The sequence below is a fragment of the Calidris pugnax genome, unplaced genomic scaffold, assembly GCF_001431845.1.
Source record: "Calidris pugnax isolate Ruff unplaced genomic scaffold, ASM143184v1 scaffold247, whole genome shotgun sequence".
Classification (NCBI taxonomy): Eukaryota; Metazoa; Chordata; class Aves; order Charadriiformes; family Scolopacidae; genus Calidris; species Calidris pugnax.
Genome location: NW_015090980.1, coordinates 65,279 through 92,970, shown reverse-complemented (window position 1 = coordinate 92,970; position 27,692 = coordinate 65,279). Strand labels below are relative to the sequence as shown.

Below are 27,692 nucleotides of genomic sequence, written 5' to 3'. Positions count from 1 at the left end.
TCTCTGATAGAGGTTAGCAATTGCTAAATAGGTTAGCAATTGAGAGTGAAAACTTGGGTCTGATTCTTCGTCTGCTAAGTTAGTTTAGCTATTTTAAAAGTAGGCTTTACCTTTAAAAAGAATAAAAAAAAAAAGGGAAAAGCTTGATCACAATGGCTATTGATGTGGTGTGTCTGGACTGCGTGCTCTACTAAGACACATTTGTTTCCTTTATTGACAGCTGAGTTAATGCCTCTGTCAGAACCCCACTATCATGTGCTACCAGGATGCATGAGATCAGCCTTGGCGAAATTGTCTTAGACTGAGTTGTATGTGACAGGTAACATAACTTATTTGTGTGTCCCCCAGCCAATCTTTACAAGCTAAGCATTTGGAAAAATATTTTTTTTTGAGCTTAAAATATGTACGTGTTAAGAATAAAAAGCTCAGCAGCCTCAGGTAATGTATTTGGCTGCCTTTCCTGAAGCAGCAATGTAGTCTGTATATTCCAAAGCACAGGTAGCAGTATTGTAGGATATTTTTTTTTGTTTTCTGGTGATGATTTGTCCTCTCTTCCCCAGCACTGCGAAGGGGAGCTTCAGGCTGTGATAGCTGTTCCCTTAGCTATCGCAAAACCTTTGTAGGCACACAGCTTACAGGTAGGCTTTTAGCTGGATGTGGCAGCAGGTGGGAAGTGAATGTTTTTACAGAGGTAACTTCCAGTAACTGTAATTCTCCAATGTTTATCCAGCAAAAACACTACTCCACATTGGATAAATTATGTGAAATCCATTGTTGGCACGTCACTTTCCATCATCTTATGTCATCTGTGTTGAGATAAAACAGCCCCGGTCATGAGCTAGCTGGGCTTGGCTGACACTTGGCGCCTGTGTATTAACTTTGCAGTTGAACAAAGTCCCTTGTTCTCTGTTCTAACAAGAGTGCCCATCAGGGCCCTTTAGCTATCGCAAAGCTTTTGCTGTCTGAAAACTGTAGCCACAACACTGCTCGAACTGATGCCATTGGAAGGAAGAGACAGAGATAAGATCTGTGGTTTTGCAGGTACCGCGTGGCTGTCCAGACACTGGGTCCTTAGTCTTACGATGGCCCTGATTAACTAACTGGCTGGGTCATTAAACTATTGTGTCCAGCATTTCTCTAAGTGTCTCTCTGGGTGACCATCTTTAATGGGCAGATTCTTAATTACACACACATCTCTGAGGCCAGGGACACAATGGAATTAAGAGATGAGGTTGGATACTTGCATGGCTAATACTGCTTTCTGTCTTATAGAAGTTTTAAAAATCCTTTTTGCAAGGGAGCAAAGCTGGTGAGCTCACGCGTTTCATATAGCGTGTCAGTCTTTAACAAGGAAAACTAGAACAAAATTTTCCTTTCAGTAAGTTACTTCATAACTTTTTTAATCTTAAAGAAACCATAGTTTCTGATTATCTTTCTCCAGTACAGCTGTATCACTGGATGTAGCTGGAAATCTGTTTCTGTGGGAAACTGTAATACCTGCCTTCAGTGTGGGAAACGATGTGAATCAATATCATAGAATCATAGAATTTCCCAGGCCGGAAGGGACCTCCAAAGGTCATCTAGTCCGACCTCCCCACAGTCAGCAGGGACACCCCCAACTAGACCAGGTTGCCCAGGGCCTCGTCGAGCCTCTCCTTGAATATCTCCAGGGATGGGGCCTCAACCACCTCCCTGGGCAACCTGTTCCAGTGCTCCACTACCCTCACAGTAAAGAACCCCCTTCTAATCTCCAGTCTAAATCTGTTCCCCTCCAGCTTGAAGCCATTTCCCCTCGTCCTGTCACTACAGGCCTTTCTAAACAGGTTCTCCCCAGCCTTCCTGTAGGCCCCCTTCAGGTACTGGAAGGCTGCTATTAGGTCTCCCCGGAGCCTCCTCTTCTCCAGGCTGAACAACCCCAGCTCCCTCAGCCTGTCCTCGTAGCAGAGGTGCTCCATCCCCCTGATCATCCTCGTGGCCCTCCTCTGGACCCTCTCCATCAGGTCTATATCCTTCTTATATTGAGGGCTCCAGACCTGCACACAATACTCCAGGTGAGGTCTCACCAGAGCAGAGTAAAGTGGCAGAATCCCCTCTCTGGACCTGCTGGCAACGCTTCTTTTGATGCAGCCCAGGATGTGATTTGCCTTCTGGGCTGCAGCTGCCCACTGCCTGCTCATGTCCAGCTTCTCCTCCACCAGAACCCCCAAGTCCCTTTCCTCAGGGCTGCTTTCCAACACCTCACCCCCTAGTTTGTATTGGTGGCGAGGATTGTTCCGGCCCAGGTGCAGAACCTTGCATTTGCTCTTGTTGAACCTCATGAGGTTCACCTGGGCCCAAAGTAACCCTTCAAATCACATCGGTCCTGCACTGTGAGGGCTGTGTTAGAGGATTTTTCTGGTTGCAACATGTTATTTGGGAAGCCCAGCAAAGCCAACCTGCTGGAGGAGATTCAGCGCTCTCATGGTATATCATGACAGTGGTGTGGAAGCTCAGAGTAGAGGGGGGGTTAGTTAGCCATATTTTGGTTATTGGCTCAAATCTTGGAGCTTTTAAGTACCATGTCACAGAAAGATGATTTTTAGACTTACAGACTAATTTTTGCTGGAAGAGACCCCAAATGTCACCTCTTCCCACCTCCTGCTCGGAGCAGGGCCAGCCAACGTGCCTTTGCTTGAAGCATTGTCCAGATGCATTTTCAAGGTCTGTGAGACTGAAGTCACTGCCCCCTTTCTGGCCAGCTTCTCGCAGAGTTTGATTGCTCTCATGGGCAATTTTTTACTTTTGTCAAACTGGAATTTCTCTGGCTGCAACTTGTGGCCGTTTCCTCATGCCCATTGCCTGTGGATCTGCGAGAAGGGCCAGGTTTGTGTGTGCGAGGTGCGAACGTGATCTTATCCTCCCTAACCTTTCCTCCTTTTGGTTTTCTTCTTCTGCTTGGCCAGCTCAGGTGGTGCTTTGCTGAGGTCTGATGACAGAAATGTGTAGGAGGTTTATTAAATGAAGCATTTTATCACATGGTTTCTCTTTGACCTGTTCTTGAAAAAGTTTTGAGCAGAAATACAGGTGAAATTCCCAGTTCTCTCCTCAGAAGAGCAGTTATTGTAGTACGGCCACAGAGGGCATCAAACATGTTGAATATTCTTCAGCTTATTTTCCTTTCTTTGAATTTCAAATTAATGATCTAGATAAATATTCTTAGATCTTTATTTGGATCAGAAATATTCTTATTGTGAGCTGCCAGAACGTGTGTCTAAGCAATGCACTAATACATGACACATAGAAATACTTCAAACGTTTGAGTTGGGGCAGTTTTGAGCTGGTACAAGAGTGGCCACCCAGAAACTTGAAGTTCTGAAGTGCGCATTGAAGTTATTTCCCATCAGCAAAATATTTCCTGTGGGACTTTTTGGGAGGGTGAAGGAGGGAGAGAAGGAGAGGTTGAATTCCAAGTACAGATTCAAGTGTTGCTTTTCATATTGACACTTTGGAGAGGTTTGACTTTATTTCTTGTCTCTGAGAGAAACACCCACTCACATCTTAGAATTTAAAGAGGACAAAGTCACCGAAGCAAAGGTTAAAAAAAATAATAATTTATTAATACGAAACAGCGCTGAATCGGGTGCACCAAAAATAGATGCACGATGATCTTTTAGCTTTCAGGTATTTTATACCTTATCCCGGCCGCTTGAGTTTCTGTCTCCCTTCTCATTGGCTGAGAAGTTGGAGCTCACATTCTTCCCGACCGCTTGACCTATTACAGGTTTATTTTGCACTTTTTCCCATATAAGGCACACATACACCTATTCTACGAAATCATTATCCTAAACACACCTTTGATTAGTTGATTATGCTACACGTTATTTCACAGTCTTTGCTACCATCTACTTGGCAGATTTACCAGACTGGTTTCTTTGGCCTTATTGATACTCCCCTACCCTTTGGGTTTTTGTGTTGAAGGCCATGTTCTAGTCTGTTTCTTTTCACCTAGATAACGCTCTGCAAACAAGGATGCCTTGATAGACCAAGGGCATTTCGGGGGATTAATTGGATACAATTTATTAGACTCTACTATTACTAAGGCTTCTTTGTTAGTACTATCACACTAACAATGATACATCAATTAGCTGAAGCAAAACTTAGCTTATTTCCCACATCTCTGTTCTTATATACGGCCTCTATTCTTCCCTATAGGGCTTCAGTTTCCTGGAATACTGATTGCTAAACTCCTGTGTTAAAGTAACTGTTAGAAACCCTTCCACAGTACTCCAGTGTTAATTATTCCTAGAATTTCAATGAAACGGGAAGACAATTTAATGAACTTGAATTTTGCATTAGTGATGCTCTGCCTTCTACGCTTATCTATTATCTGTCCATCTGGCAGCTCACACGCTGGTTGGCAGAAGTGCTTTTATTTCCTTTCCTGAAAAATCCTGGCATGGAATGTATAAACAAGCGGCACTTCTTCCTTCGTTTATAATTCAGCGTGAAATTCTGAACGTTATTAGTTAATTAATATTAAATATGGTGAATTCTTGCTAGCGCGAGTACCGCGCTCTGAATGGAAGCATATGGGGCGGTAGCAGCTCCTGGCGGTGCGGAGCTGGCAGATTGAGACCCATCTGGCAGCTGACACACGTCCCCCTGCTTACGCTGAGCAGTGCAGGCTGCCAAGAGAGACGGAGCCCATCTAACTATCGTGACATATTTTGGCGGGGAGGGCAAGTGGAAGAATTGCTTTCCCCTCCCCAAAATTGATAGATGCTTAAAAAATTTACAGAAGCTTTATTTGGAGGAAAAAAAAAAAAGTGCCATTTTTTTGGTTGCAAAACTAATTTATTAATAGCAAGTGTGCTATGGGTGCTGAGCTCAGCAGTGTGGTTATCTACAGCCTGGGGGTGTTTTGCTCAGTTTCCTCACTGGGAAGGCCCCAGCTCTCTGCAGCCGCACAGAAAAGAATTTCCCTCGCTGGGAGAGAAATTAAATTGCTCTCAACCCGAACCACTCTGCTGGGGCAGTATGTTGTGCTGGGAAGGCAGCGTAACCCCGGTACTGCATGTAGGCAAATACCTGGCAATAGCCACGTATGTCAGAAATACCTGATGTTCACAGACACAGAGCTGCAAGAAACCAAGCTGAGAAAAAAAAGCCCTGTTTCATATGGATCTACTGGGCTTTCACGTGTACATATTCATCAGGTACATATTCATGTATCAGGTACATATTCATCAGGTAGTCTTTAAACGGATTGTCTCATTTCATTTGGTGGGGGTAGAAGTTTGTGGTGTGATCAGCCATTTAATACATTCCCAAAAGACAACTGTAGAGGCTTTCAAAGTTAACTCTCCTGTTTAAAGTTAAATCAAATTAAATGTTACGTTTTCAGAATTGGCTGGAGAAACGCAGGCCTTCTGAAGGTCTTTTCTCAGTATGGATACAATTTGAAACAGTTGAAGTAGTTTTGAACATCCTCTTCCAAATCAATTTTTAATGAATACTTTAGAGAAAGAATGAGTCCACAGGCTTATACTTCTTCAGTAATAACAGACAAAAGCCTAAACTTGGAATTCCCCCCCTCCCCCGAACTATGCAAATCTTACCAGTTCAATTTCTATTTTGTCTGCAGAAAAACGTCTTGCACAAACTCCACAGTAAGTTGAAACTTCTGTTTCTTGCATTTATTTGGTGATGCTTTGTGGCTTCCTGTTGTTGTGCAAAAGAGACAGTAATTAAAGTAATCCATAGTGTGACTGGGGACAAGTTGTCATAAACAGCAAACTGGTTGATTTAGCTGGGGGTTGCTCATTTTTAACAGAAGTTTTATATTTATGGCATGCTGTTCACAGAGAAAACTGCTGGCAAATGTTGCTATTACAACTTTATCTTTGGTGTAAATGTACAGTCTTTTCCTCTTGTCACTTTTTAATTTCTTATGGTTGTATTGTATGGGGTGAAACATTTTCTGCTGTTAGAAGCAGTAACAGGACAGACAGTAAAATGGCACATTGTTTGCTTGGTGCTCCCTGCAAATGCTGCCCCTCCACCTTGGAGGTGAATTGTTATTTATTTATATATTTTAAGGCATTTGGGTAATCGTATTAATGCTGTGTTGTATGAGGCTGGTTGGCTTTGAGAAAAATTGCTTTCCTTGTGAAAAAGTTGTTGGTTGGTTCATAAACCAAAGTGTGGTTTAAAGGCTTGTCAGTTAGGTAAGTGTTATTTGTATACAGCATCCTACGTGAAACTTAAATTCATCGCTAATATCTGGAGAAGCAGGTTTAAATAGTTATTGACATTTTGCCTGACCTGTGTCTGCCGTGTTTTGTGCCTTTTAAGACAGAATTTGTGGAAGCTGAAGGAGAAGAGGGGAATCGGGGCCTATTTTTTTTTTTTTTTACTTTTTATTTTTAAGAGATAATTTCTGAAATAAGAGCCTAAATAATTATTTTTCAAGACTTATGGTGAAGGAACTGGTGAGTGGCACTGAGCTTTGGACAGAAGGAGGAAGTAAAACTCTTATGTAAAACACATCCTTAGTGGAAAGGTTTTCCATTACCCTGTTATCTTGGGTCTGTCTTTGGGATATATAAGGAATTAGTGTCTTGCAGCTGTAACAGAAAATAATCTGTGTTACGGCATTAGGCCAGGTCCAGCAGAGGTGAGGCTGCTGCGGTTCCGTGCCCCAGGTCCCACCTGCAGCAGGGCTCAACATGTGATCCCAGTAGGAAAAAAGGTTTTCTTGCTCGGAAAGAGTTAGAAATGGGATTTCCTAAGAAGGTAGAACAAACTGCAGATCAGACAGTACAAGTGTATGGACCAGCCACGGCTTATTTATGTTTGAGCGGCTGCTTTTGTCCCCTTATCCCTCTATTTTCCCACAGAATCATAGAATGGTTTGAGTTGGAAGGGACCTTAAAGATCATCTAGTTCCAACCCCTTGCTGTGGACACTTGTTCCTCCTTGAGTCATCTAGATCCTTCCCTTTCCCTGTTTTTGGTTCCTTCCCTAAACAGCCCATAGTAAGTCTTGTGCAGTCCCAAAACGCTCTTCTCCTGCGTCCTGTACATGTCCTGTACCCTGATGCACTGACCACCTCCCTCCCAAAGGTGCTCCAGAGCTGGCTCCCTGGGATGGATGTCATCTCTGTCTGGTGGAGCTGAGGCTCTCTTGGGACAGCCATCCCTTCCTCCCAGTCTGTAATTTATGTTCCCCCATCTGCCTCTGGGCTTGTGGGGCTGGACCTGGGATGTGCTGGTGGCTCCTGGGGTGGACCTGGGAGTAGCTGGGCAGGGAGTGATTCGGGCTCCCCCTGCCATTGTCTTGGTGCTCCTTCGTTGGTGTGCAGAGGAGCCTCCTATCAGATAGCCAAACAATTTGTTTTATAAGCTGTATAAAGATTGAAACTGTCAATTTTTTTTTTTTTTTTTTTTGCCTTTTTATAGTTGGTGTTAATTTGAATACTGGATTTTGGGGGGTTTTAATATGTTAACAAGTATCAACCTTTTTGTGAGGGGATTATCTGACAAAAAATCTGTCCTGCTTTCCTTTTGCAATTCTGTTTTCCCTCAAAAGTCTAATTTGTTTTCCATAAAATAAATATACCTTGTCAGAGAATATATTTGTCCTGTTACTAATTCACTGGATTTATTTCTAATATTGTATATTGCCCCTATATTGCAAGAATACTTTCCAATTTGACTTTTGGTCTCCAGTGAGCAAAAGAAATGTCTTTTTCTAATACCTGCTTTACTATCGGAAATTAAATTTTCTGGATGGGCGGTCATAAAAGCTAAGCCCAATGAAAAGGTGGTCGGTAATAGATTATTTTTTCATATGAGGTGTATTGGCAGCCAGATGATGGATCTGTGGGAACCTGAAGGTGATGGAAGGGAGCTGCTTTCTTTAGAAATGTATCCTTAGAGATTGATAAAGTGAAATGCAGTTGTGTAAGATCTAATTTATCAAAGAATGTAACGTTTCTGCAAGATGATTTGCTGTTACTTTTCTATATTTTTCTTGGTTTGGGAGTTGCTGATTATCCTCAATTTTGCTTTTTTTGTTTTTCCTCAGTAAAACGCTTCAGAGAACCAAAGCATGAAAGACGTCCCTGGAGGATATGGTATGTTTCTCCATCCTTTGCTCTTAAATATGTGTTTTCTTGCCTGTTTTAGAAATTGAAGGAATGATTGTTTCTGTGTGATGATTAAAAAAGTGGTGACAAGAAATTGGTGATTGAGAGTGAGAAACAAAAGTTACCAAAATGTGTGAATCAATAAAATGTTACCTTTTGTGGGTTTTCCTGCTGTTTCTTTCTTACTAAACACTTCCAGGAATCTCAACAAAAGATATGTGTTTAGACATAAAGCTTCAAGTTGTGCTTCCTCCTGAAGGTGGAAACTTGCAGTTGCCCTAAGATGCATCTGAACATCTACAAACTTAGAGCTAAGCTTACAAGAAGTTCTCAGCTGGGCTTAAACAAAATGCCATGTTCTGTAGCTATCCTACTACATATAAGATAGAAAACAGGATGGTAAGAGATATAAATACATAGGCCATAAAAGAATGCAAGATACAAAAAGTATATTTGTTATTACTTTTAAAAAGTTGTTGGATTGTAGCAATGCCAACATAACTTGTGCTAGTTCAGAGGCTGGTGTAAATGTTAATCTGTTGTACCAGTTGTTGAAGACTCCAGTGGTTTAAAATTATTTTATACAACGCTGCCCTTCATAACTAATCCTGACCTTTATTTTATTGGAACACTAAATACAAAATCTTTGTGTACTGCAGTCTGCCTCACCCTGAAATTCTGAGTAGTGCAGTGAAAGCCTTTAATTTTTAAGCAAAGAATCTTGTTCTGGGACTTGTTATTTATAGCGTAGTGTACTGATAAGAAACTCTCGGGCTTCCTGCCTCATCTCCAACACTCTGCTCTCTGTGTCGTGCAAGGAATGCAAGAGAATAAAGTTTAAGACAAAATTCTCAGGGAGGAGAGATGAGTTCAGGCATAAAATGTTGTTTGAATCTGTTGGGGTGTTTGGGTCTCTTTAGACAATGAAACAACAGGAAAAATGGGTGTTGGCCTGTGTGAAAAACACAGTCTTGTCTACAGAGTGTTTTTGACATGGTTCCTACATTTAACGTTTAATAAAACATCCACTGGAAGTTTTGGTTTGTGCAAAGGATGATGATAAAAGAATGGTAGGGGCTAGAGTCTGTAGTGAATCAGTACCTAAGTAGGTTTTGGTATTTTGGGGCTAGAGTCTGTAGTGAATCAGTACCTAAGTAGGTTTTGGTATTTTCCCTGGAAGCAGCGAACTGTTTTCTCTCTAACTGGCATCTGCTGTGGAGATAATGCTTTCAAGGTTGCAATTCTTTTGCAGCGTGGTCTAAGCTGTTGTACTTTAGATAAAATTCAGCGAGACCACTTAATGCTTTCAGGTGAAAAATATGTTGGCTTTTTAGCAAAATACTATAGATAAGGGAGTCATTAGCCAGCTATTAAATTGTTCATGAACAAGCACATGATGAGGATTTTATTTTTGTCTGTGCTATAAACTTGCTAAAAAGGCATCAACATAAAAGGACTGAAATATCTAGTGAGGCTGGGATACTCAGTGTTTACAAGAGGTTATTAAAGACTTAGCAAGGTTTAGTGAGGATTAGCTCTTGGATAATGCATATGATACCAAGAGGATATCTCTAGACTTTAAAGTCACAGTGGTAGGGTTTCAAGTTAGTATGATTCGGTCAAGTAAAAAAAAAAAAAGGGGGGGGGGCATTTAAAATGGAACATTGTTAAATAAGCTAAATACCATGACACGTCATCATTCTGGTGTTCTCATTTGAAGAAAAAAAATTCATAATTGAGTTGGAATTTTAATTAAAGTAAATTTGCAACATCTGACTGTTTTGCAAACCGTTTTGTGTGTCTTAAAAACCGTTTTTACTCCTTTACAGGTTTTTAGATACTTCCAAGCAAGCCATAGGGATGTTGTTCATCCACTTTGCAAATGTCTATTTATCAGACCTTACAGAAGAAGACCCTTGTTCACTGTGAGTATTAAATTTCAGAATAATTGGTCTTTGTGGTAGTTTTGCAGTTGCGTTTGATGGTCTATGTGGACAATAATGGAAGATAGAGCTGAGAAACCAATTTTCATAGTAGAAATCAATCCCTTTCAGAAACCTCTGGTTTTAGCTTAGTTAATCAAGGATGAAAGTTGTGCTCTTTAAGTTCCTGGTTTGGCAGGACCTGGGAAAGATTTTTTTTTTTTTTTTTCTGGGCTGTATATAGATATTTTAGACCGAGGGTAAACTTACTGCTACTTCCTCTCCAGTTACTGAGGGAGGACTCGGGATGCACAGTGTCATATGAGGCTGTTCACTGAAGGAGGTGCTAAGGACCAAAGGAAATGAGGATAAAGTGGTGTGCACTGACCTCGGGCTGCACTGTTCGCTGCAGTAAGGCTTTAATATAAATTCAGATTGCTTTCAGGGATATTTAGTAAAAATCATTCTTGCTTGTATTTTTTTCTAAAACTTACATTAGCTATTGCAGTAGTATTTCTATTTTGTTAAGAGCAGGAAATCTTGCTAGGTACCCAGGCAGTTAGTACAAAAATTAATTTTGCAATGTCACGCTTGGAGCAGTGTGACTAAGTAGATAAGCATTTCACTGTAGTATATTAAACCTGAAGATTTTATGACTAAGACCCTGTCAGGCTCTTTACAGGAGCTCCTGAAGCAAATGGTAATTGTTTGGGTTTGTTCTTGATAGAGCTCATGCTCAAAAAAGCTTACACGTTCCTGGCAATAGAAGCTGTGAAATTAGTTTTAAAAGCCTAGTAATTTGCCCTTTAAAACCAATCCAGTTCCTTCAATGGCATCTGCTCACTGTTGTCCTTTGGTAAACAAAGGAGCTACACAGCTCGAGGAATATGCTTGTGTTGCTTCACAGGCCTGTTTTATTTCCCTTGTTCCTCCTTGGTTTCTTTTGTGTTCCTACATGCTGTAACTGTGCAAATAAAACACTGCTTTTCTCTCCCCGCCACAAAGCATTTTGATAGGGAAAATTTTGTATATTTTAACACACTAACTGTAAAGTTTAGGTTGTAATTATGACAGTTTCAATAATACCAGGCATCATTGTAGGATTTTCCTTGCTTGCTGATTTAAGAATTTTCTGATAGATTTTAAAACTGGCAGGCGCAAATTACTTTCGTTCAATTTTTCTATATTAAAGTATATGTTTGTGTAAGCTAACCAAAGCATGTGTAAAATTGCCAGTGTTTAAAGCTAAAGCTCAATGCTTTATTTACAAGATTTTAAAATTAAAAATAACTTAGTGCTGTGTACTGAGCTTTCAAGATAAAAGGTTTGTTAAAGTGTGTTTTCTTCTGCATATTTTAATATAGTCTATATAACTATTTTTAAATACTACTTTTCATGGAAGTGTAACGTGACACAAAACAAGTGAGAGGGTGAGGTAGAGACTGTTATTCGCCATTCTCGGGATAACAATTTCAATGTGGAGCTGTATCATTTTTCAGATAAGGGTGCGGGTCCTCCGTGTTAGCAGAATAAATAGCATGTTGTATCATCCAAAGCCACTTATCCTCTCTTGGGGAAAAATATATCTTAAGTGTGCAAGTGAGTCAAAATCAGTGAGCTAAAGCAACGTTTCTGTCTGTGACTTTAAATAATAATTTTACTCAGCAAATTCAAACATGAATAGCTTTCTGTTCTTTCCTGTTTTGTAGTTTTTGGGTTATTTTTAGAACAAGACCAGAAAATGCAGTTTTAGAAAACATTGTGGTTCAAAGCTTGGGAAGAACTACAACCGGAAGTTGTTGTTTGTTATTTTGGGAGCGTAGTGCTGTAATTCAGGCAGGTACGTGATAATATCAGAGCTGATAAAACATCTGTTAAAACACCTCGATAGACAGGTGGGGGTTTGAAGGATTTTAAACAGGTAAAGCAAAGGGCATTCTCCTCTGCAGGGCCGGGCACTGGGCTGTCTGTATGTGGGACATGGGGAAGCTTGTGTGAACCCCAGCCTTTCCATCACTGAACTCTCAGTCAGATGGGTGGATCTGAGGGGCAGCAGCTCCTTGGGGTGCTCTTGGTGCCAGGGCAGGGGTTACACATGAACAGGGGTGGCTACTACAGCACAGCATGGGGCCAGTGGTTGCCTGCACGTCGTGAGCCTGATGTGTTGGGGAATATGGGGCACGCTCTGCCTGCGCTGTGAGCCCTAATGGGATGTGAAATAGGTGTTGGCACAGCTCCTCTCCCTGCTCCCGATGGCTGCCTTCCTCCTACAGGCTTACAGCAGCCCCTTGTGGCCTTAAAATGACTTGTGAAGACTTGTAATTGCCGAGTTTCCTCTGCCAAACTCTAAACCTTGATCTTAATGTTTGGCTAATACGGAGTTCATTAAAACACTGGTTTGACACGCAACTCTTAGAAAATAACTATTTTTTAGAAAGCTTATGGGTCAGTCTTGGCTGAATCAAGACACACCCGCTTCATTTTTATTTTTGAGCTGTTCTTGAATGGGATTTTGAGGGTCAGAACAACTCTTCTGTGACTGTTTTGAATACACTTATGCTGTCTTTGCTTTCCTGTTTCTGATACTGTTTTGCCCACATGGATTTCTCTCCGCAGCCAGCAGACACCCACAGGTCTCTGGTTTGCTATTTTTATCCCTGCAGATAAGTTTCTATAAAGTCTAGAGTTTACTATTTGAAATTACCAAATAAGAAACTCAGTAACAGGGATTTATATGTGTCTTCTATTTGTCTCCTTCTCAGCTGCTGTTTTGTTTAGCTAAAATTGGTGATAATAAATAAACTAAACTGACTTATAAAATGCTCTGAATTTCAGCTGTACCATTTAATGAACCAAAGAATTAATTTGAAACCGACAGTAGTCTCTAGTTTCTTGAAGCATAGGTAGGATCCCAGAAGCTCTCCTTGAAATAATAAAATCAGTAGTGCAGCAGTTGTGTGTCTACTGAAGGGTGGTTTGTTTTATTGTTCTATTTCTGGAAAGGCTTGTTCCTGATTATTTCAAGTGTTTATTGGACAAGAACTGAAGTGCAAAAAAGTAAGAAGTTTTTTTTTTCCTGACACTAAGTTGAAATTTGACCAGATAGTGACTGTGCTCTCTAGGCGTGGTGTTCATCCCTCCTCCTTGAGGCTGGGAGGGGGCTCCCTTGAGCAAGAAAAACTGTCTAGTTTTTCCCTTGGGAATAAGAGTGGTTTGGGTTGGGTTTTTTTTACTTTCAAATTCCTTCATGTGTCTCTAGGATAACTTCTCTTTTTATTCCTTTTCCATTTAGTCTTTTGGTTTTATTCAAATACACTTTTTCCATGCAGAATGAACTTAGCAGTTGTAAAAAGGAAATCTGGTTTTAATTTAAAGGAGTAAAATTAATATTGGAGTTTCTGTAGAGTATGCACATGCACGGATCAGAATTCATGAAAATAGAAGTCGAGGCTTAACTTTAAGGACAGAAAAAAATAATATTAAGAGTCTTCTAAAACTACTTAAATTTTAGGGTAATTATATTATTACAGAAATGGATCAATGATTATTTTCAATACTCGGCTTCTCAACATATATACAGATCTTTTGTCAATCGTGGTATTAAAATACACTGAACTTGTAGAAAATGGACCCTTGCTCCTTGTTTTCTTTTACCTTTTTCCTTTTAGGTACCTTATCAACTTCTTGTTAGATGCCACATTAGGAATGCTGTTAATCTACATTGGGATACGTGCCGTCAGCAGCATTGTGGAGTGGCAGCAGTGGGAGTCCCTTCGCTTTGGTGAATATGGTAAATGTTTCTGTTCTTGCACTGAAATTATTTTCAGGATAGAGTCTCACAATATTTCAGCTGGTGGTTAACTCATCTTAAAATCGTTATACAATTATTATGGTGGTCATTTTAATATTTCATTTGTCATGAGGCTTCTTTTAAGTTCTCTATCTCAGCATGTGCCTTACCTTCTGTGTTAGGAACCTCAACTAGTCTGTATGCATTTAGTGAGTTTGGAACAACTGCTTGAGTATTTATTTTTTTAGGAGTGATCGAACAAATTACGATATTGGCTAATCTCATGGAAAAAATAAGTCTGTAAACTTACTCTGAAACACTTCTAAACAAACGATAGCTGGAATGTCATTTCCTAGTAAAGCTTTCACTGAACCACATGCTGTTGTCTGAAGATATGGGCTAAGAGTCCTGCCAGCCCTCTTTAAACAACCACGAACCTTCAGTGAAGAGAATGGCAAGGAGGCCTGTGCTTGTCCTCAAGTAACAATCACTCAAACTCCTGCACATAAGGCTTGTATCATTGATAAAAAATGCATATGTCTTTCATACAGGCTGAGGGACAGACTAGTGACATCGCTTTTATGTGAAGTTGTGGGTTTCATCTTCCATTACGTTAGCCACAGAAGTCCACTTATCTACAGAAACTGTGGATTTGCAGATGCAGTTGGGTATCATACATACTCAACATCAGCATTTAATTCTGTGCAACCTGTTATTTTCAGATTGCTTAGTCTGGCTGGTTGGCAATGGAAGTTCTGTGTAGGTGCTGAAAATTGAATTTGGTGCTCCTTGAGATAGGAATGGGGGAGAGGTTACTTTAAAAGAGAGCTATGAGTCTTCATCAGAGAGAAAAACAAAGAAAACCTCTGGTTTGGAAAAATAAAGTTAAAATAATGTTTACCTAACACAGTAAAAGCTTTTATAGCAGTTTCATAATTATCATCAGTAGTTTTTTTTGTTTTGTAAGTTTCTTTTTTTTTTAATGATTCTAAGTGGCTGATGGAATTAAGAGTAAATAAATAAAGGCCTTTTCAAGTAGAAGTACCTTAAAAGCTTGGGAAGTTTACAATTAAATGGCATTAAATGCTATTTGCTTGAATGTCAGAGTTTTAAAATAGAGATGATGGCAAGCATCTGTCTTAGGAGAAATAACTGCCTATACCAGTAGGGCATTTTTTGTTAGATTTATGTATATTTAATGTGTATCTTTTAGGGTAGAGTTTATGGCCATTTTAGCTATTTAAATCAGCACTGCCACAACCCTGTTTATCCACTTCTTGTTTTTTCCCACGTGCCACAGTCCAATATTTCCACTCTTTTCCTTGGACTGGTGCACTTCTGACTCTTCAGGGAACTGTTTCAGAGCGCTAAACCATCAGAAAATTCACCATATGTAGAAAAGTAAATAGTTCCTCCAGATCAGTGCCCAGACTTGGGTCTCTAGGGGATTAGGTAAGCACCAGTGCCCAGGGAAAGGAAAAAGGGCAAGGAAAGAGCTGAGACATTTCTGAGCTGCACCTTCTGACTGAGCTTTGAGACCTGTTGCCCAAAGTCCCTTTTTCTGATTGTTGATTTGGCTTGAAGCCATTTAAAGATGTTTGAACAGCTTTCAGCCCGTATAAAACTGGCTTCCCACTCAGAGCAAATAAAAAAAACTTGGCGTATCTATTACAATTATAGGTTGGTACTTGTAATCATGTCAAATACTAGATTTGGTTTCTTCCTAACAGCATTCTGTCTTTTCTTGTATAATCTGTTCTGTCCCATTTTAATATCTTTTTAATAGTAAGTGGTCTGTGTGAATGGGAAGATGGGGGAGAATATTCGCTCTCCTGAAATTTGTCTCTATCTCTTAGTGACTTCCAAAATGAAGCTGTTTTTATCCTAGTTAGTTATGAGGCATCTGTGACTGCAGTAACTAAGCTCTTAAAATCAACAAATGAACTTGTTACTTACATTATGCTGTGGAGGTGGTCTGCCAGTGACCCATTATTGTCGTTTTGAGTAAGGGGATCTGAAATGACTAAACTTGCTTATCAAGTATTTCTTCTCTATGTATGTGTGTGTATAAGCGATATATGAAATTACAGAAGTCCCTTTACTTAGTTGTTCTTTCCAATATCAAATCATTTGATTAGTGGCTAACACTTTTCTGAATCTTCATTAATGTGCTGTCTTGACTTTAGTGTGTTGGTTTCTTAATCAAGCTATCGTAAGCACTATTCAAAAGCATATTGTGAATCTGTGTTGCCATGAATCATGTGGGAGAGGTTTATGGTATTGAGGGACCTAGAAAGCAGATGGGAAGTTATTAGTAATGGCTCTGCAGTAAGGTTAGACCCCACATAAGAAATCTGTCTAAAAAGGACAATTTTCATTGGATCGTTTGCTGCCCTCTTCTGTTACGTACTGCTGTCATTTCTGAAGTGCAAACCTTCATATTAGCATTTTACTTAAAATTTTTCACTTTGCCCCAAGAAACTTTTGTATTATTTTTTGTAAGAGTCTTTAAAATAATTAAGTAGGGTAGACGAGGGGGGGACTAAAATGCAGTCCTATGTCCAACTGTGTTTAGACGTAGTATTTTGAAGTTAAATGTGGATGTTTAGCATACGTGGGTGGTGAGGTGTCTGCTCACTGAAAGGTATCAGAGACTTGTGGCATTTTATCTGAGGTAGTAAAGTCGAGTCCTCAGCACGGAGATCAGTGTGATTTCAGTTTGTTTGCAAGTGTAAGAAAACAAACAAGTGCCCCCTCCAAGTCTCTTCTTGTGATTGAGCGATGTTGTTTGTGTTTCTAGAGCCTAAATAATCATTTGTCTCAAGTTAATTCTCACTGTGAGCTCATTTCCCTTCTTAGCTCTATTACTTGATCCCTGGTGATTCATTACTTGAAGCTGTCACAAAAATAGCAGTGTCCTGCTGGTTTTAAAAGCCTCTTCTTTATATGGAGGATAGTTTTTAAGCATAAATGCCTCAAGGAAAGAATGGGTACCAAAATATCAGCATTCATAAATGATTGCTCTTTGTACAGCAAAAAGAGCAGTGCACGCTGATTCACAAACAAGTAGCATGATGCTCCCTCAAGGGCTTTTTTATGCCAGAATTTCTCTTTATTAGATTTGTATTCATATTTCTAGGTTTGTATTTTCAGATTCCTTGCATCAGCAGCTGGATTTTAATAGAAGTGCAGAATCAATTAGTGTATTTGAGGACGTAAAGAGGACGTAAAGAGGAGAAAAGCAGTCATGATCTATACTGAAAAGAATGTTCCCTGCGTTCTCCTTCCCTTCTTGTCTTAGGCTACTTTAGCTGCTGTGAGTAGAAAACAGGTGACTAAACCCCTCTTGGTGACAATGAACTCTTGGCAACTAAATCGTGCCCTGGTCTCTTTGCTTGTCTTTGCTTCTCAGATGGCAGAGCTTAGAAATCGTATTTGATGCATCTTTTCCCACTGGCTCTTTGTTTGCAACTTGCAGAGCAACTTATTTATAGCCATACAGGGTAGATAGCACTTATTTTTAAAACTTTTTAAAATTTATTTTGGAGTAGTTCTGTGAGTTGGCATTTTCTTAAGAATATTTCTCAGGATTTGAAGAACAGAGAGAAGTTACAGGATAGAGGAATCACAGCTATTTTGTTCGAGAGCTGTCTACAAATGTGCTTCTACAAAGAGGCTGCTGACAATAGCACACACTAATTTAGACTAGTTTTTCACTGCCGAGCACTTTTAAAAAGTGCTGCTGCAGTTGTCACTGAGGATTCAAAATTTTTCAGTTTTGGTCTTAATGCACTTTTCTTGCAGTAACAAGATTTCTACTGAATTGCTAGTTTATTCTAGACATGTAATTTGTACATGACAGGTATAAAATCAGAATTCAAGAGAGACTGTCAGAGATGTTAGAAATTAAATTAGAGCTTTATGGCTTCAACATTAACTTTAAAGTTCTAATTTGCGTTTGTGTACTGATTCTTTGAACTTACAAATATCCCAAATATTCTTGGGAACGGCTCCTGGGTGTGGTGATGTTATTAACTTCTGGTTTTTCCCTTGAATTGCATAGGTTATAAAATCATAGTAAAAAATTGATTGGAAAGGGTCTCCAGGGGTCATATAATCCAACCTCTTGCTCAAAGCAGGGTTACCTTCAAAGCTAAAGCAGGTTGTTCAGGGCAGGTGGTCCAGTCTTTAATTTATCCATGGTTTGAGATTTAAGAACCCGTTTGAACAACTTACTTTAGTGCTTAACCACTTGCATTGTGAAAGCCTTTTTCCTTTATGTCAGAATTGTACATTATATACTACTCGTTGGTATATAACACCAACTTTTCTACAAAGTTCCTATTGGGAGACTGTCAAAAGACTTGGTAAATTCAAAGCAGACAGCATCCCTCTTCTCCCCATTTTTAATTAGAACTGAGAGATAATTTGGTTGATGCAGTAGGGCACACAAAAATCCTCAAGTGGAATTTAATATACACAACTTCTAATTTCAGTCATGTACCAAAAAAACAGCACCCCTCCCCACAACAACATCATGGAACAAAACATTCCTTGGTGATAGTGCACAATACTCTTAATACAGAGTTTCATAATTTTTGGACATACAGAATCTCATGGGACAGAGTTGGAATAGATGCAAAATTGCTATCGCTGTCTTTGCTTTTAGGAATTAAATACAGATTTGAAAAGATCTTAGAATAAATTGTTTCAATGGTAGTCTGTAGCTAAAGCTAGATTTAGTTCTTTTTTTCCTGTTTGCTCATTAATGAAGAAAGCTAGAGAGTGCTAATAAAAATGTGCAGTATAGAAATAAATTGCTAAAATTTAATTCTTAAACTTAACTCAGGCTTTGTATCTTCAGAAAAATCACAGTTGTTCAACTTTGAATTACTGGTGTTTCCCATTTCAAATTTTCTGTTGTTTTTTTTTTACAACAGAGGCCATAAACTCTAGTATATAATTGTAAAACTTGAGCATTTTAAACATTTTTCTTTTGGACTCTCAAGCTCATGAGGGTCGATCACTAGCTCTTGCTGTAAAACTTGCTTAGGAATTTTTCTTTGTTCTGGACTCCAGTCTGATTTATCAATTTCTGTTTGTGCCATTTAAGCAGCAAACAGTAAGACGGGAAGTCTCAAGACTCTTACGAAGTATTAATACTGAAAGCCTTTCAGAAACATTCCAGAAAAGGAAGTAGCAACTATCCATTATGCATTACAAATACATAAAGGCATCTGAATTTCCATTGCCCATTATTCATCTCCGGGCTAAAAGTTTTAAGCCGCCTTTGAAGATGTTGTGAAGTGCTGCTTTAAGCTCACATACAAAGCTTCTTAGGTGTACCAGTCCTCCTTTTTTTTTTTTTTTTTCTTCCCCTTCCCCCCCACCTTGCTTTTATAGACTATAGTAGTCTACACACATTTTTGTGTTCAAATATTTGTGGTCTTCCTGTTTCCATTAAGTTTTTTCTTCTAAGAAACTCAATACTTCATGATAAAGGGTCAAAAATAACAATTTGATGAGAAACAAATGTAATCCAACTGTATGTGTCTTGCTTTCCTCAGATTATGTAACTTGGTGAGCATATAACCAGGTACTGCTGAATTGGATAAAGTCCTGTTTTATTCCATTTCTTATACTTGTTGAAAGTTAGGTGAGGCTGAGGGAGAAGAAGGAGCAGTGCTAAGGCAACTGGAGAAGGCACTTAAGGAGGCTAGAGCTGCCCTGCCTCGTCTCATACTGCTCTTCTAAAATGTTTACTGTGAAGTAAAGTCAACCCTATGCCTGCATTGAACCTTTCTTCTTTCTTGCAGGGGACCCAGTGCAGTGCAGTGCTTGGATGGGCCAGTGTGCTCTCTACATAATGATTATGACATTCGAGAAAACCATCATCATTATAGTGCTGCTTATACCTCAGTGGAAAGAGGTTTGTGTTTTCACAGCGTTGTACAGACAAATGAATTTGAGGTGGAAGCTGTAAAGCAATAGACTTCTAACAGTGGTTCTTGGTTTGGCTCCAGCATCATAACTGTCTACAGCCAAGGCCATTTAACTCCGTGGCAGTGGCACCTTCTTTTGGCTTGGTTAGGATATGGTTAATTAGGCTTTCTGGCATCCATTGCCAGGAATATCCTGTCATATTTTGGAGGTTTTTTTATATACTGCAATATATAAAATTTTACTCTATCTCCTTGTCTGAATGCTCTTGAAGCTACTAAGTGGTTCTTCCTTTTGTTAAGTCTTTAACCCTTACTTGGAGCTATTTTGTATTGCTTCTTACAGTATTTTAAATAATTTTCTTTGCCTGACCTTGTTGATAGATCTAAAGTGTAGAAATTTAGTAATTTGCAATGGATTAGCGAAGACATTGCTGATGATCAGATATTTACTTTGATAGAATCTGTGCAATGTAATACTCAAAGTGATAGTGTGTGGTGTTATAGCCCATTAAAACCAGTTAGTCCCTGTTATGTGCTCTGGACTACTTTGGGAACTCTGTCTTCTCCTTACTGTGTGTGTTGTGAAATGCTGGTCTGTTTAAATTTCCTAAAGATGGAATTGAAAACAAGACCCTGGGGAGCACACAGCTCTTAAATGTTCAAGATGATTCTAATGTAGCTCCTCGGACCTCTGTAAACACAAATGGCAGAGATAAGTTTCTCGCCAGCCCCACTTATCTGTGGTGATTTATAAGCTGTCCTAAGTACTTTCATTTTCTACAAAACTGCCCTTTTTTGGTTCATATGAATTCTTTCCGTAGCATTAGCTAGAACATGAACAACTGCACTTGCTAATCCAGTTCTGTGCATATGCTGCCATGATCTGAATTTAATCTTTTTTTCTTTCCACAGGTAGCTTTATTGAATCCCATAGAGAACCCCCAGTTGGAGCTGGCTATTGTCATGCTGATAGTTCCCTTCTTTGTTAATGTTAGTACAACTTGCATGCTTCTGTGAGATGTTTACTTGGATATCTTTCTGCCATGTGTTAATTAATTAACATTAGTCCCTAAAGCACAATGTACCTTGGTGCTTAATTGATTTTTAAAGGTGTTAAAGAAGGGATGAAATGTCTGGATGTTTGGATATGTCTGGATTTTACAAAGCTGAAATCTGGTTGAACTAAGTAACCAGGCTCAGGAGAGGTTCAGAAATGCCTCGTAGACCTCTTTGGCATGATGACTTCAGTAGAATGAATGAAATACTGACATAGAGACTATAAAATTACAATGAAATTTGCTTTAGGAAACAGTTGGTGTAAGGATAGCTGTGCTGTGAGGTATCCTGTGTCTGGCCATAGCTAATGGTGGCTGACCTATGATGGAGCAGAGGAAAAGGGCAAGTGCACAGTCATCCTTCCCAAAGTGTACTCTTCCAGCAATCTGGGAATTAGGGACTAGAGCCAGAGGTGGTGGGTGTCCTTGCATTTAATAACTGCTGGTAATGATTATTTTTTCTGTCCTTAATTTGTTCAAGTGTGAAATTTATCCTTTGAGAACTAAAAGTCTGTTGGACTGAGATGTCTGCCTAAACTGTTCTACATGAAGAGTTTCATATGCGAGCACTCTGAATAGCAGCTACTTTTCTTATTTTCTTCTCTTCTACAACAGATAAAAGTAGCTATGTTCTAGAGCCTTCATGCAATATGTAATAAGCCATGTGACATTCTGTCCATACAATACTTTTCCTGTTTGGCCAATTCAGAATTATTGTCAAGTTTTCTTAATTCTGTCCAAATACTGACTGAATGAACATATACAACTCCAAAGAATACTGAACTGTCACTTCCTCCTTCTCTTTATCAGGCATTAATGTTCTGGGTAGTAGATAATTTTCTTATGAAGAAAGGGAAGACAAAAGCTAAACTTGAAGAAAAGGAAGCAGGACAAGATTCAAGAAATGGAAGTAAAGTCCGATACAGGAGAGCAGCATCACATGAGGAGTCAGAGTCAGAAGTAAGTAGAGTTAATTATTGCAATTGAGGGATATCAATCCAGTTCATCCCTCATGGAATTGATTTCATTGTAACGCTGTTCAACTTAGCTTTGATTTTCTGTGCATGTACCTCTAACAGTAGTTCCCAGCATTTGCAGTTGAAAACCAGTTAAGAAAAATGGCATCGTTGCACCGCTCATAGTAGTGAATTTCCTTCCAGATGGGCAGGAAGGCATAACAATATATTTAAATGTCACAGGTGAACTGTGTTACAAATGCTTCTAAAAAAAACCCACACAGAATATAAAACTAATGGACAACTCTAATTGTGAGAGGAAGCTGGTGGAGGCAACTGGCCTGATTTTGGAGAAGTATTTACATCCTTGCCTCAGCGTAATTTTATTCTAAATTCTAATAAGTGGGCAGTTTTCAGTTCAGCTGAAGAATGGGTGATATCTTTGAAGGTGAGTTGTTTTAGCTTTAGTTAGTTAATATAATTTTTCTGCGCTACAGACAGTATTATTTATATGGGGTTTTCTTTAATAAAATGACTGCCATATACCAGTGTGGATAGAGAGCTTATATATTCTCTCTTGTTTTAACAAGCCGCCCCCACTGATGTGGAGGTGCTGGAATCACTTCTTTAGGTTTAGAATCAGTGATTGTAGTAGAGATTAATACTAATGCATCCTTCTTTGAAATTTACTGAAGGTTCCAGATAAGATGTGTGACGTTGTTTGATAGTACTGGCAGTAAATCCAAATTGTGTTCTGTAAGCTCTTTCTTGAGCAAGTAATAAGGTGCTTTGCAAGCATAAAAAAAGTAAAAGGTTAAAAGCAGAATAAAAACAGAGCATGACTTTGATCCGTGTTACTCAGAAGCTGTAATTTGTTTTTAGATCCTTATTTCAGCAGATGATGAGATGGAGGAATCAGACGCTGAAGAGGACCTGCGTAGACTGACCAACTTAAAGCCCATTAAGAAGAAAAAGCATCGTTTTGGTCTGCCTGTATGACACGTTCCCCGACCTGTGTATGTGCAGGTTTCGTGGCAAAAACTTCAGTCAGTGGGTTTTAATGTTGCAATTGCATCTCCCTTTTCATACAAAGGCAAAGTCTGCCAACAGAAGGCGGTCGGCTGGAAGATTTCCAGTCCAGTTGCACTACAGACACACTGACCAATTATGCAAGAATGTCTTTTCATCACGTGTGAAAAACACAGCGTTGTTGAGGACCAGGTGCTGGGGGGATTTGTATCTGATATTTCAGAGAAGATCATAGAAAACAGATACAGTTTAAGATGTTCTCCAAAAGGCATCAGAATCAACTAAGTTAAAGGAGTGTGTTTTATTACTAAAACTGGCTTTTGCAGCATAATTCCTAGAGCAGAATAGTTTATGGTTACAAGCTGTAACTTAACATTATTTTTTTAAGTACAAATGTTTACTTGCTACCGGGTACCTATGGAACTAATAGGTGGAACAAAGATTTTTTTCCAAGGCTCCTCAAATCTATTTGACTATTTTATATTTAAGTTATATTTTCATACAGTTGTATTTAAAGATTCTCTTTGTCGGAGAAAAGGGTGTGGTTCCCTTTTTTGTGCAGAACAGGTCAAAAGATTTGTAGTGAAAATCTTATTTATCCTTGTGTCCTGGTTTAAGACAAAGGGATTGCAAAGGGAAAAGCTCTCTGTCACTGCTGAAGTCACCAAATATCACTAAAAATGCAGTCCTAAATGTGCTTTTGACCACATAATTTGAAAATACCTTTTTTTTTTTTTTAATAGGAGGTGGTGTTTGCATATTTGACAAACGTGCACTTTAGTGTATAACAAAAATCTGTTGTGATAGGTTATTTGTGAAATTAATAACTATGGATGACACTAATTATTTCTGTTTGTGCAAGTCTCTTGTGCATACCTCTCAAATGACCCAAAAGAGATGGAACATTTCTTGTACTTTTCCCTGCAGTGCTGGACCGTGATCTGACTGAAACAGTTCTGCTACAGTATTGCAAATAATTCTGTCCCATGGTTTTTGTTGAGAAAACAATCTTCTACTTAATACGCTTAAAAAAAATATCTCCTGCTTAATTTCCATAAAGTTTGATTATTCTTTAGTAGTGAGTAAAAAAAAAAAACCTCGAGAGGTATAATACAGTTGTTACTACAGAATTTTTGTCATTTTCAGTGTGTGTCTTTTGATAATACGTGCTTATCTGAAACCTAGCAGACATGTCTTCAGTGACATCCTTTTGCTTTGAATATTTTCTTAAATGATTGTTTCTGACAGCTTTCCTTGTGTAGTTAAACCTTGTGCAGGACAAGGCAATGTGTCAAAAAGGTGACAACAGACCTTAATTGCAAATCTGTTGTAGTATCTGGACATCGGAAATGTTCCAAGCCTTAAACTAAACAGTTTCATTGGAAAACTGCTCAGAACTTTTTAAGATTTTTTTACATTTTTTATAGATTTACTAGGTCTTAATGTGATTTGTTATCCAGACCACTTAAATGGGGTTCTTGGGCCTTAGTAAATACTGAACTGTGCGCTCCTGTACTTATTTTCACTATTCCAGCATTCCTTTTCACTGCATGGCTGCCGAGGTGGACACAATGTTCCCAGACTTCAGGTACACCTCAGCCTGTCCAGCTGGCCAGAAGGGACATTTTACCAAACGTTTGTGAGTTTAGTTGAGCCACTGACCTCTGTTACTGTGCACTGAAATGTAATAACTGCAATAAGTTTAAGTACTAGTGTTTCTTAGAATCATAGAATGGTTTGGGTTGGAAGGGACCTTAAAGACCATCTGGTTCCAACCCCCCTGCCCTGGGCAGGGACACCTCCCACTAGACCCAGTTGCTCTTTTAGACTAAATCTAGAAACAAATGACAGTGGAAGGTTGAGTTATTCTGAAATGGGGGGGTGGGGGTATGGGGAAATATCCCTAATCAGTGTTGCCTCTGTTCTGGGTTTTTTGGGTTTTTTCATTGATTGTGTGACTTCTCTTGACTATTTGCCACTGGGTGGGCGCATATCTCCAAAAGCACAGTACTTCAAGGAATTCATTTTCATGAACAGAATAGTCTCATACAGCTCACTTTTCCAAAGGGATTTAAGAGCTAGGACTGGCTCTTGTCACAGATGTCAGCATTTATTTTTTTAGCATAGGATTTGTTCTATTTCAGATAGTGAAATAAAGCTATTCAACACGTGCTTCATGCCACTGCACAGCCACCGCTGTCCTCGTCATCCGTCAGAGATAACTGAGCAGCGCACACAAATTTAACTGTACGAGCTTTCATTTTATCTTCCTTTTCCCTCTTCTTCTCCGGTAACTGAAATTATCAGAATTATTTCTAGTTCCAGTCTCATGTTTAATCTGTGAAGTGTCAGTATAAAACTATGGCCTTAATCATGTAAAAATATTTGTTTTGAGCAGACCTCAAAGTTATTGACCAAGTACAAAACAGTGTAAAGCACTATGGAGCAGTTTCTTGAAGATGGTTATAGCAAAGGTATACGAATTCCCAATTTTTCATGTCATAAAGTGCTTAAATGTCACTTGTTTTGAGATTTTGGTATGCCCAGTGAGATGATGTAGTAAAGCACTATGAGCCAAAGAGACAGAAGTATTATAAATACCACAGTAGTAACAGGAGGAGCATATCTTTGGGGGGTGGGAGGGAGAGAAACAACTCTAACCTTCTCTACTAAGATAAAAATTTTATTTGCAACCTTAGCCAATAACAAAAATGGGGTTTTTTTTCTAGTCAGTCTTTTTTTATCATGTGAAAGAGATGGAAAATGTGAAATTGGCAGTTTTCTTCTTTGCAAGATAAAAATTGGAATTCTTGCAGAAGGTACAGGTGGGATGGGTGCTCTTGGCTGAAGAACTTGTATGTGTGAGAAGGAAGTATGTGCCTAGTGCTTCACTATGTCTTACTGTTCGTTGAAATGTATTGGCAGCACAGTCCAAAATAAATTTTTCGTAAAGAGTTGATCCAGTAATAATGTTACAAGATGACAACATTTGCATTATCCTCAAATTGGCGCTCGAAATTTATGCCTGGTAAATGGACTTTGGGACAACTCACAGCAAAGGTTTAATTCGGGCTGTGCTTAAAAAAATGTGAGTCTGTTTAATGAAAATAAGCTACGTAGTATATGCCAAAGTAAGAAAAAGGGATTGTAACTTAGAGAAGAGACAGAGAAGTATTAGTGGAGATCAAATTTACCACGAATGGTCAACCTAAATGTATTAACTGTTCCTAGTATCTGACCTGTGACACATCTGCGTAAACTTAAAACACTGGTGTTGTCTAATACGTGGTTTTCAAGTTCTGGCTTTAATACGTTCAGGTCCCCTTGTCTTACTTTGAGTAGGTAAATGCTGTATGTTCTTGTTGCTAACTAAAATGTACTATAGCTTTTCTTCAGGGAAAACTCAGAAATTGAGTTGCAAATTAAAGCAATGCAAAGTGATCCCCTCCGGCAGGTGTCTGCTCCGATGCTGGGGAGGGAGATGTGGGCTCTCGCGCTCTGCGGGGGGCCGAGCATCACTCGAAATTTCTGCCACTGTGCTTGACTAACCCATGTTTGCAACTTTGCTGTGCTTTTTACAGGGGAAACCAGTAACGAAAGCGAGTAAGTTCAGCCGCGTCAAGTCAGAGTAGATCTACAGCATAGGCGTGCAAACTTTTTTTAGGTAAAGTTTCCAGTTCAATTACTGAAAATGACTACTATGGTTTTACAAAGTAAAACTGCAGTATCTTTAAAAAAGGGACTCTTTTGTAGGTGTTTTTGTCTTGCGTGGGTATCTGTCTCAAACTGAATGTTGGGTTTGTTTGTGAGTAAATTCAGAGTATAGCCTATGTGAGCGAAACCAACAGCTGTATTCTGCTGCCCTCTGTTTGGACCATATTGTTTAATCAGTGGTGTTACCTTTAACTTTTAAGGGTATCTGATGTAATTACATTGTATAATGGTTTACAATAAAGTTTGACTTATTACAGATTTGTACACTTGTTTTATACTTGTTCTGTTTAAAAGTGCTTGTGTTTCAATCTCTATAATGTGCCGTTGTGGGAAGCAGGTTTTGCTGCAGAGTTTACTGCAGATCTACCATTTTGCACTCTCCTGTTGGTATTAATTTCAATATATTCATTTACCTTAATAGCAAGTCCCATTTCAGTTGGAGGGGACACTATTCTTAAGTAGCAAATTTTGTTTACGACTAAGAATCTGTGCAAGCTCTTCTCTGGTACATTCCCTGAGGGAGGGTTTTGCCCTCTGTGTGCACACATGGAGAATAACCATCTGTATTTTCATATTGAAAATAAAATCTTTGATGTGCAACCTGAGAACTCCCGAGATGGCAGAACATTGACCTGAGGCCTTCTGGAGTGTAGGATGTTGTTAAAACACTTTAACCACACAGCTGATGATCACACCCTGCCTTCGGCTTCTCGAGCAAAGCCAGACCTTTTGGACATTGGCAGCAAGAACTTGTAAAAATATCAACTCCTGAATTTCCCTCCCACGTCCTGCCCTTGGCAGAGGCATGGCCTAATTCAGTAACCTGTTAACCTGTTTTATCTTCTGTTCCCCTTCTGATTTCTTTGCAGCAGGTGGTAGAAATGGAAGCTGAGGGAAGATGTGTGAGGATCCTGTTGAGAAGTTTGTTGGTGCAGTGCCCTGTATCACACAACTCAGGCAGTGCCTCCTCGGAGACAGGAAAGGGCCAGGTGGGGGATGTCTAGTTCTAGCACCGCCTCCTCGGAGACAGGAAAGGGCCAGGTGGCCCAGGTGTCTAGTTCTAGCACTGAGTAGCCTCTCTGTCCCCTGTCTCCACAGGACAACATGCTGGAGATGACCAGTGTCTTCTTTGCTTACTTTAGTCTCTGCTACTTCC

At 39.4% G+C, this 27,692-nt stretch overlaps 1 protein-coding gene across 1 annotated transcript; it reads left to right on the top strand.

Annotated features, from left to right (window-relative positions):
- The first annotated feature begins 260 nt into the window (after positions 1-260).
- Positions 261-26,794, top strand: LOC106894701 (store-operated calcium entry regulator STIMATE). The gene is made up of 8 exons (XM_014953536.1): positions 261-319; positions 8,068-8,116; positions 9,958-10,053; positions 13,719-13,840; positions 19,657-19,769; positions 20,695-20,772; positions 21,648-21,797; positions 22,676-26,794. The coding sequence occupies exons 3-8, from the start codon at positions 9,989-9,991 to the stop codon at positions 22,790-22,792; spliced, it is 645 nt and encodes a 214-aa protein (XP_014809022.1). The 5' UTR covers positions 261-319; positions 8,068-8,116; positions 9,958-9,988; the 3' UTR covers positions 22,793-26,794.
- Positions 26,795-27,692: the final 898 nt, after the last annotated feature.

Bases quoted from the DNA above. Each gene is read 5' to 3' on its own strand.
- LOC106894701 (XM_014953536.1), top strand. From the start codon at position 9,989: ATGTTGTTCATCCACTTTGCAAATGTCTATTTATCAGACCTTACAGAA. The intron at 20,773-21,647 runs GTTAGTACAACT...TCTCTTTATCAG, and splicing joins TAGTTCCCTTCTTTGTTAAT to GCATTAATGTTCTGGGTAGT. The intron at 21,798-22,675 runs GTAAGTAGAGTT...ATTTGTTTTTAG, and splicing joins ATGAGGAGTCAGAGTCAGAA to ATCCTTATTTCAGCAGATGA.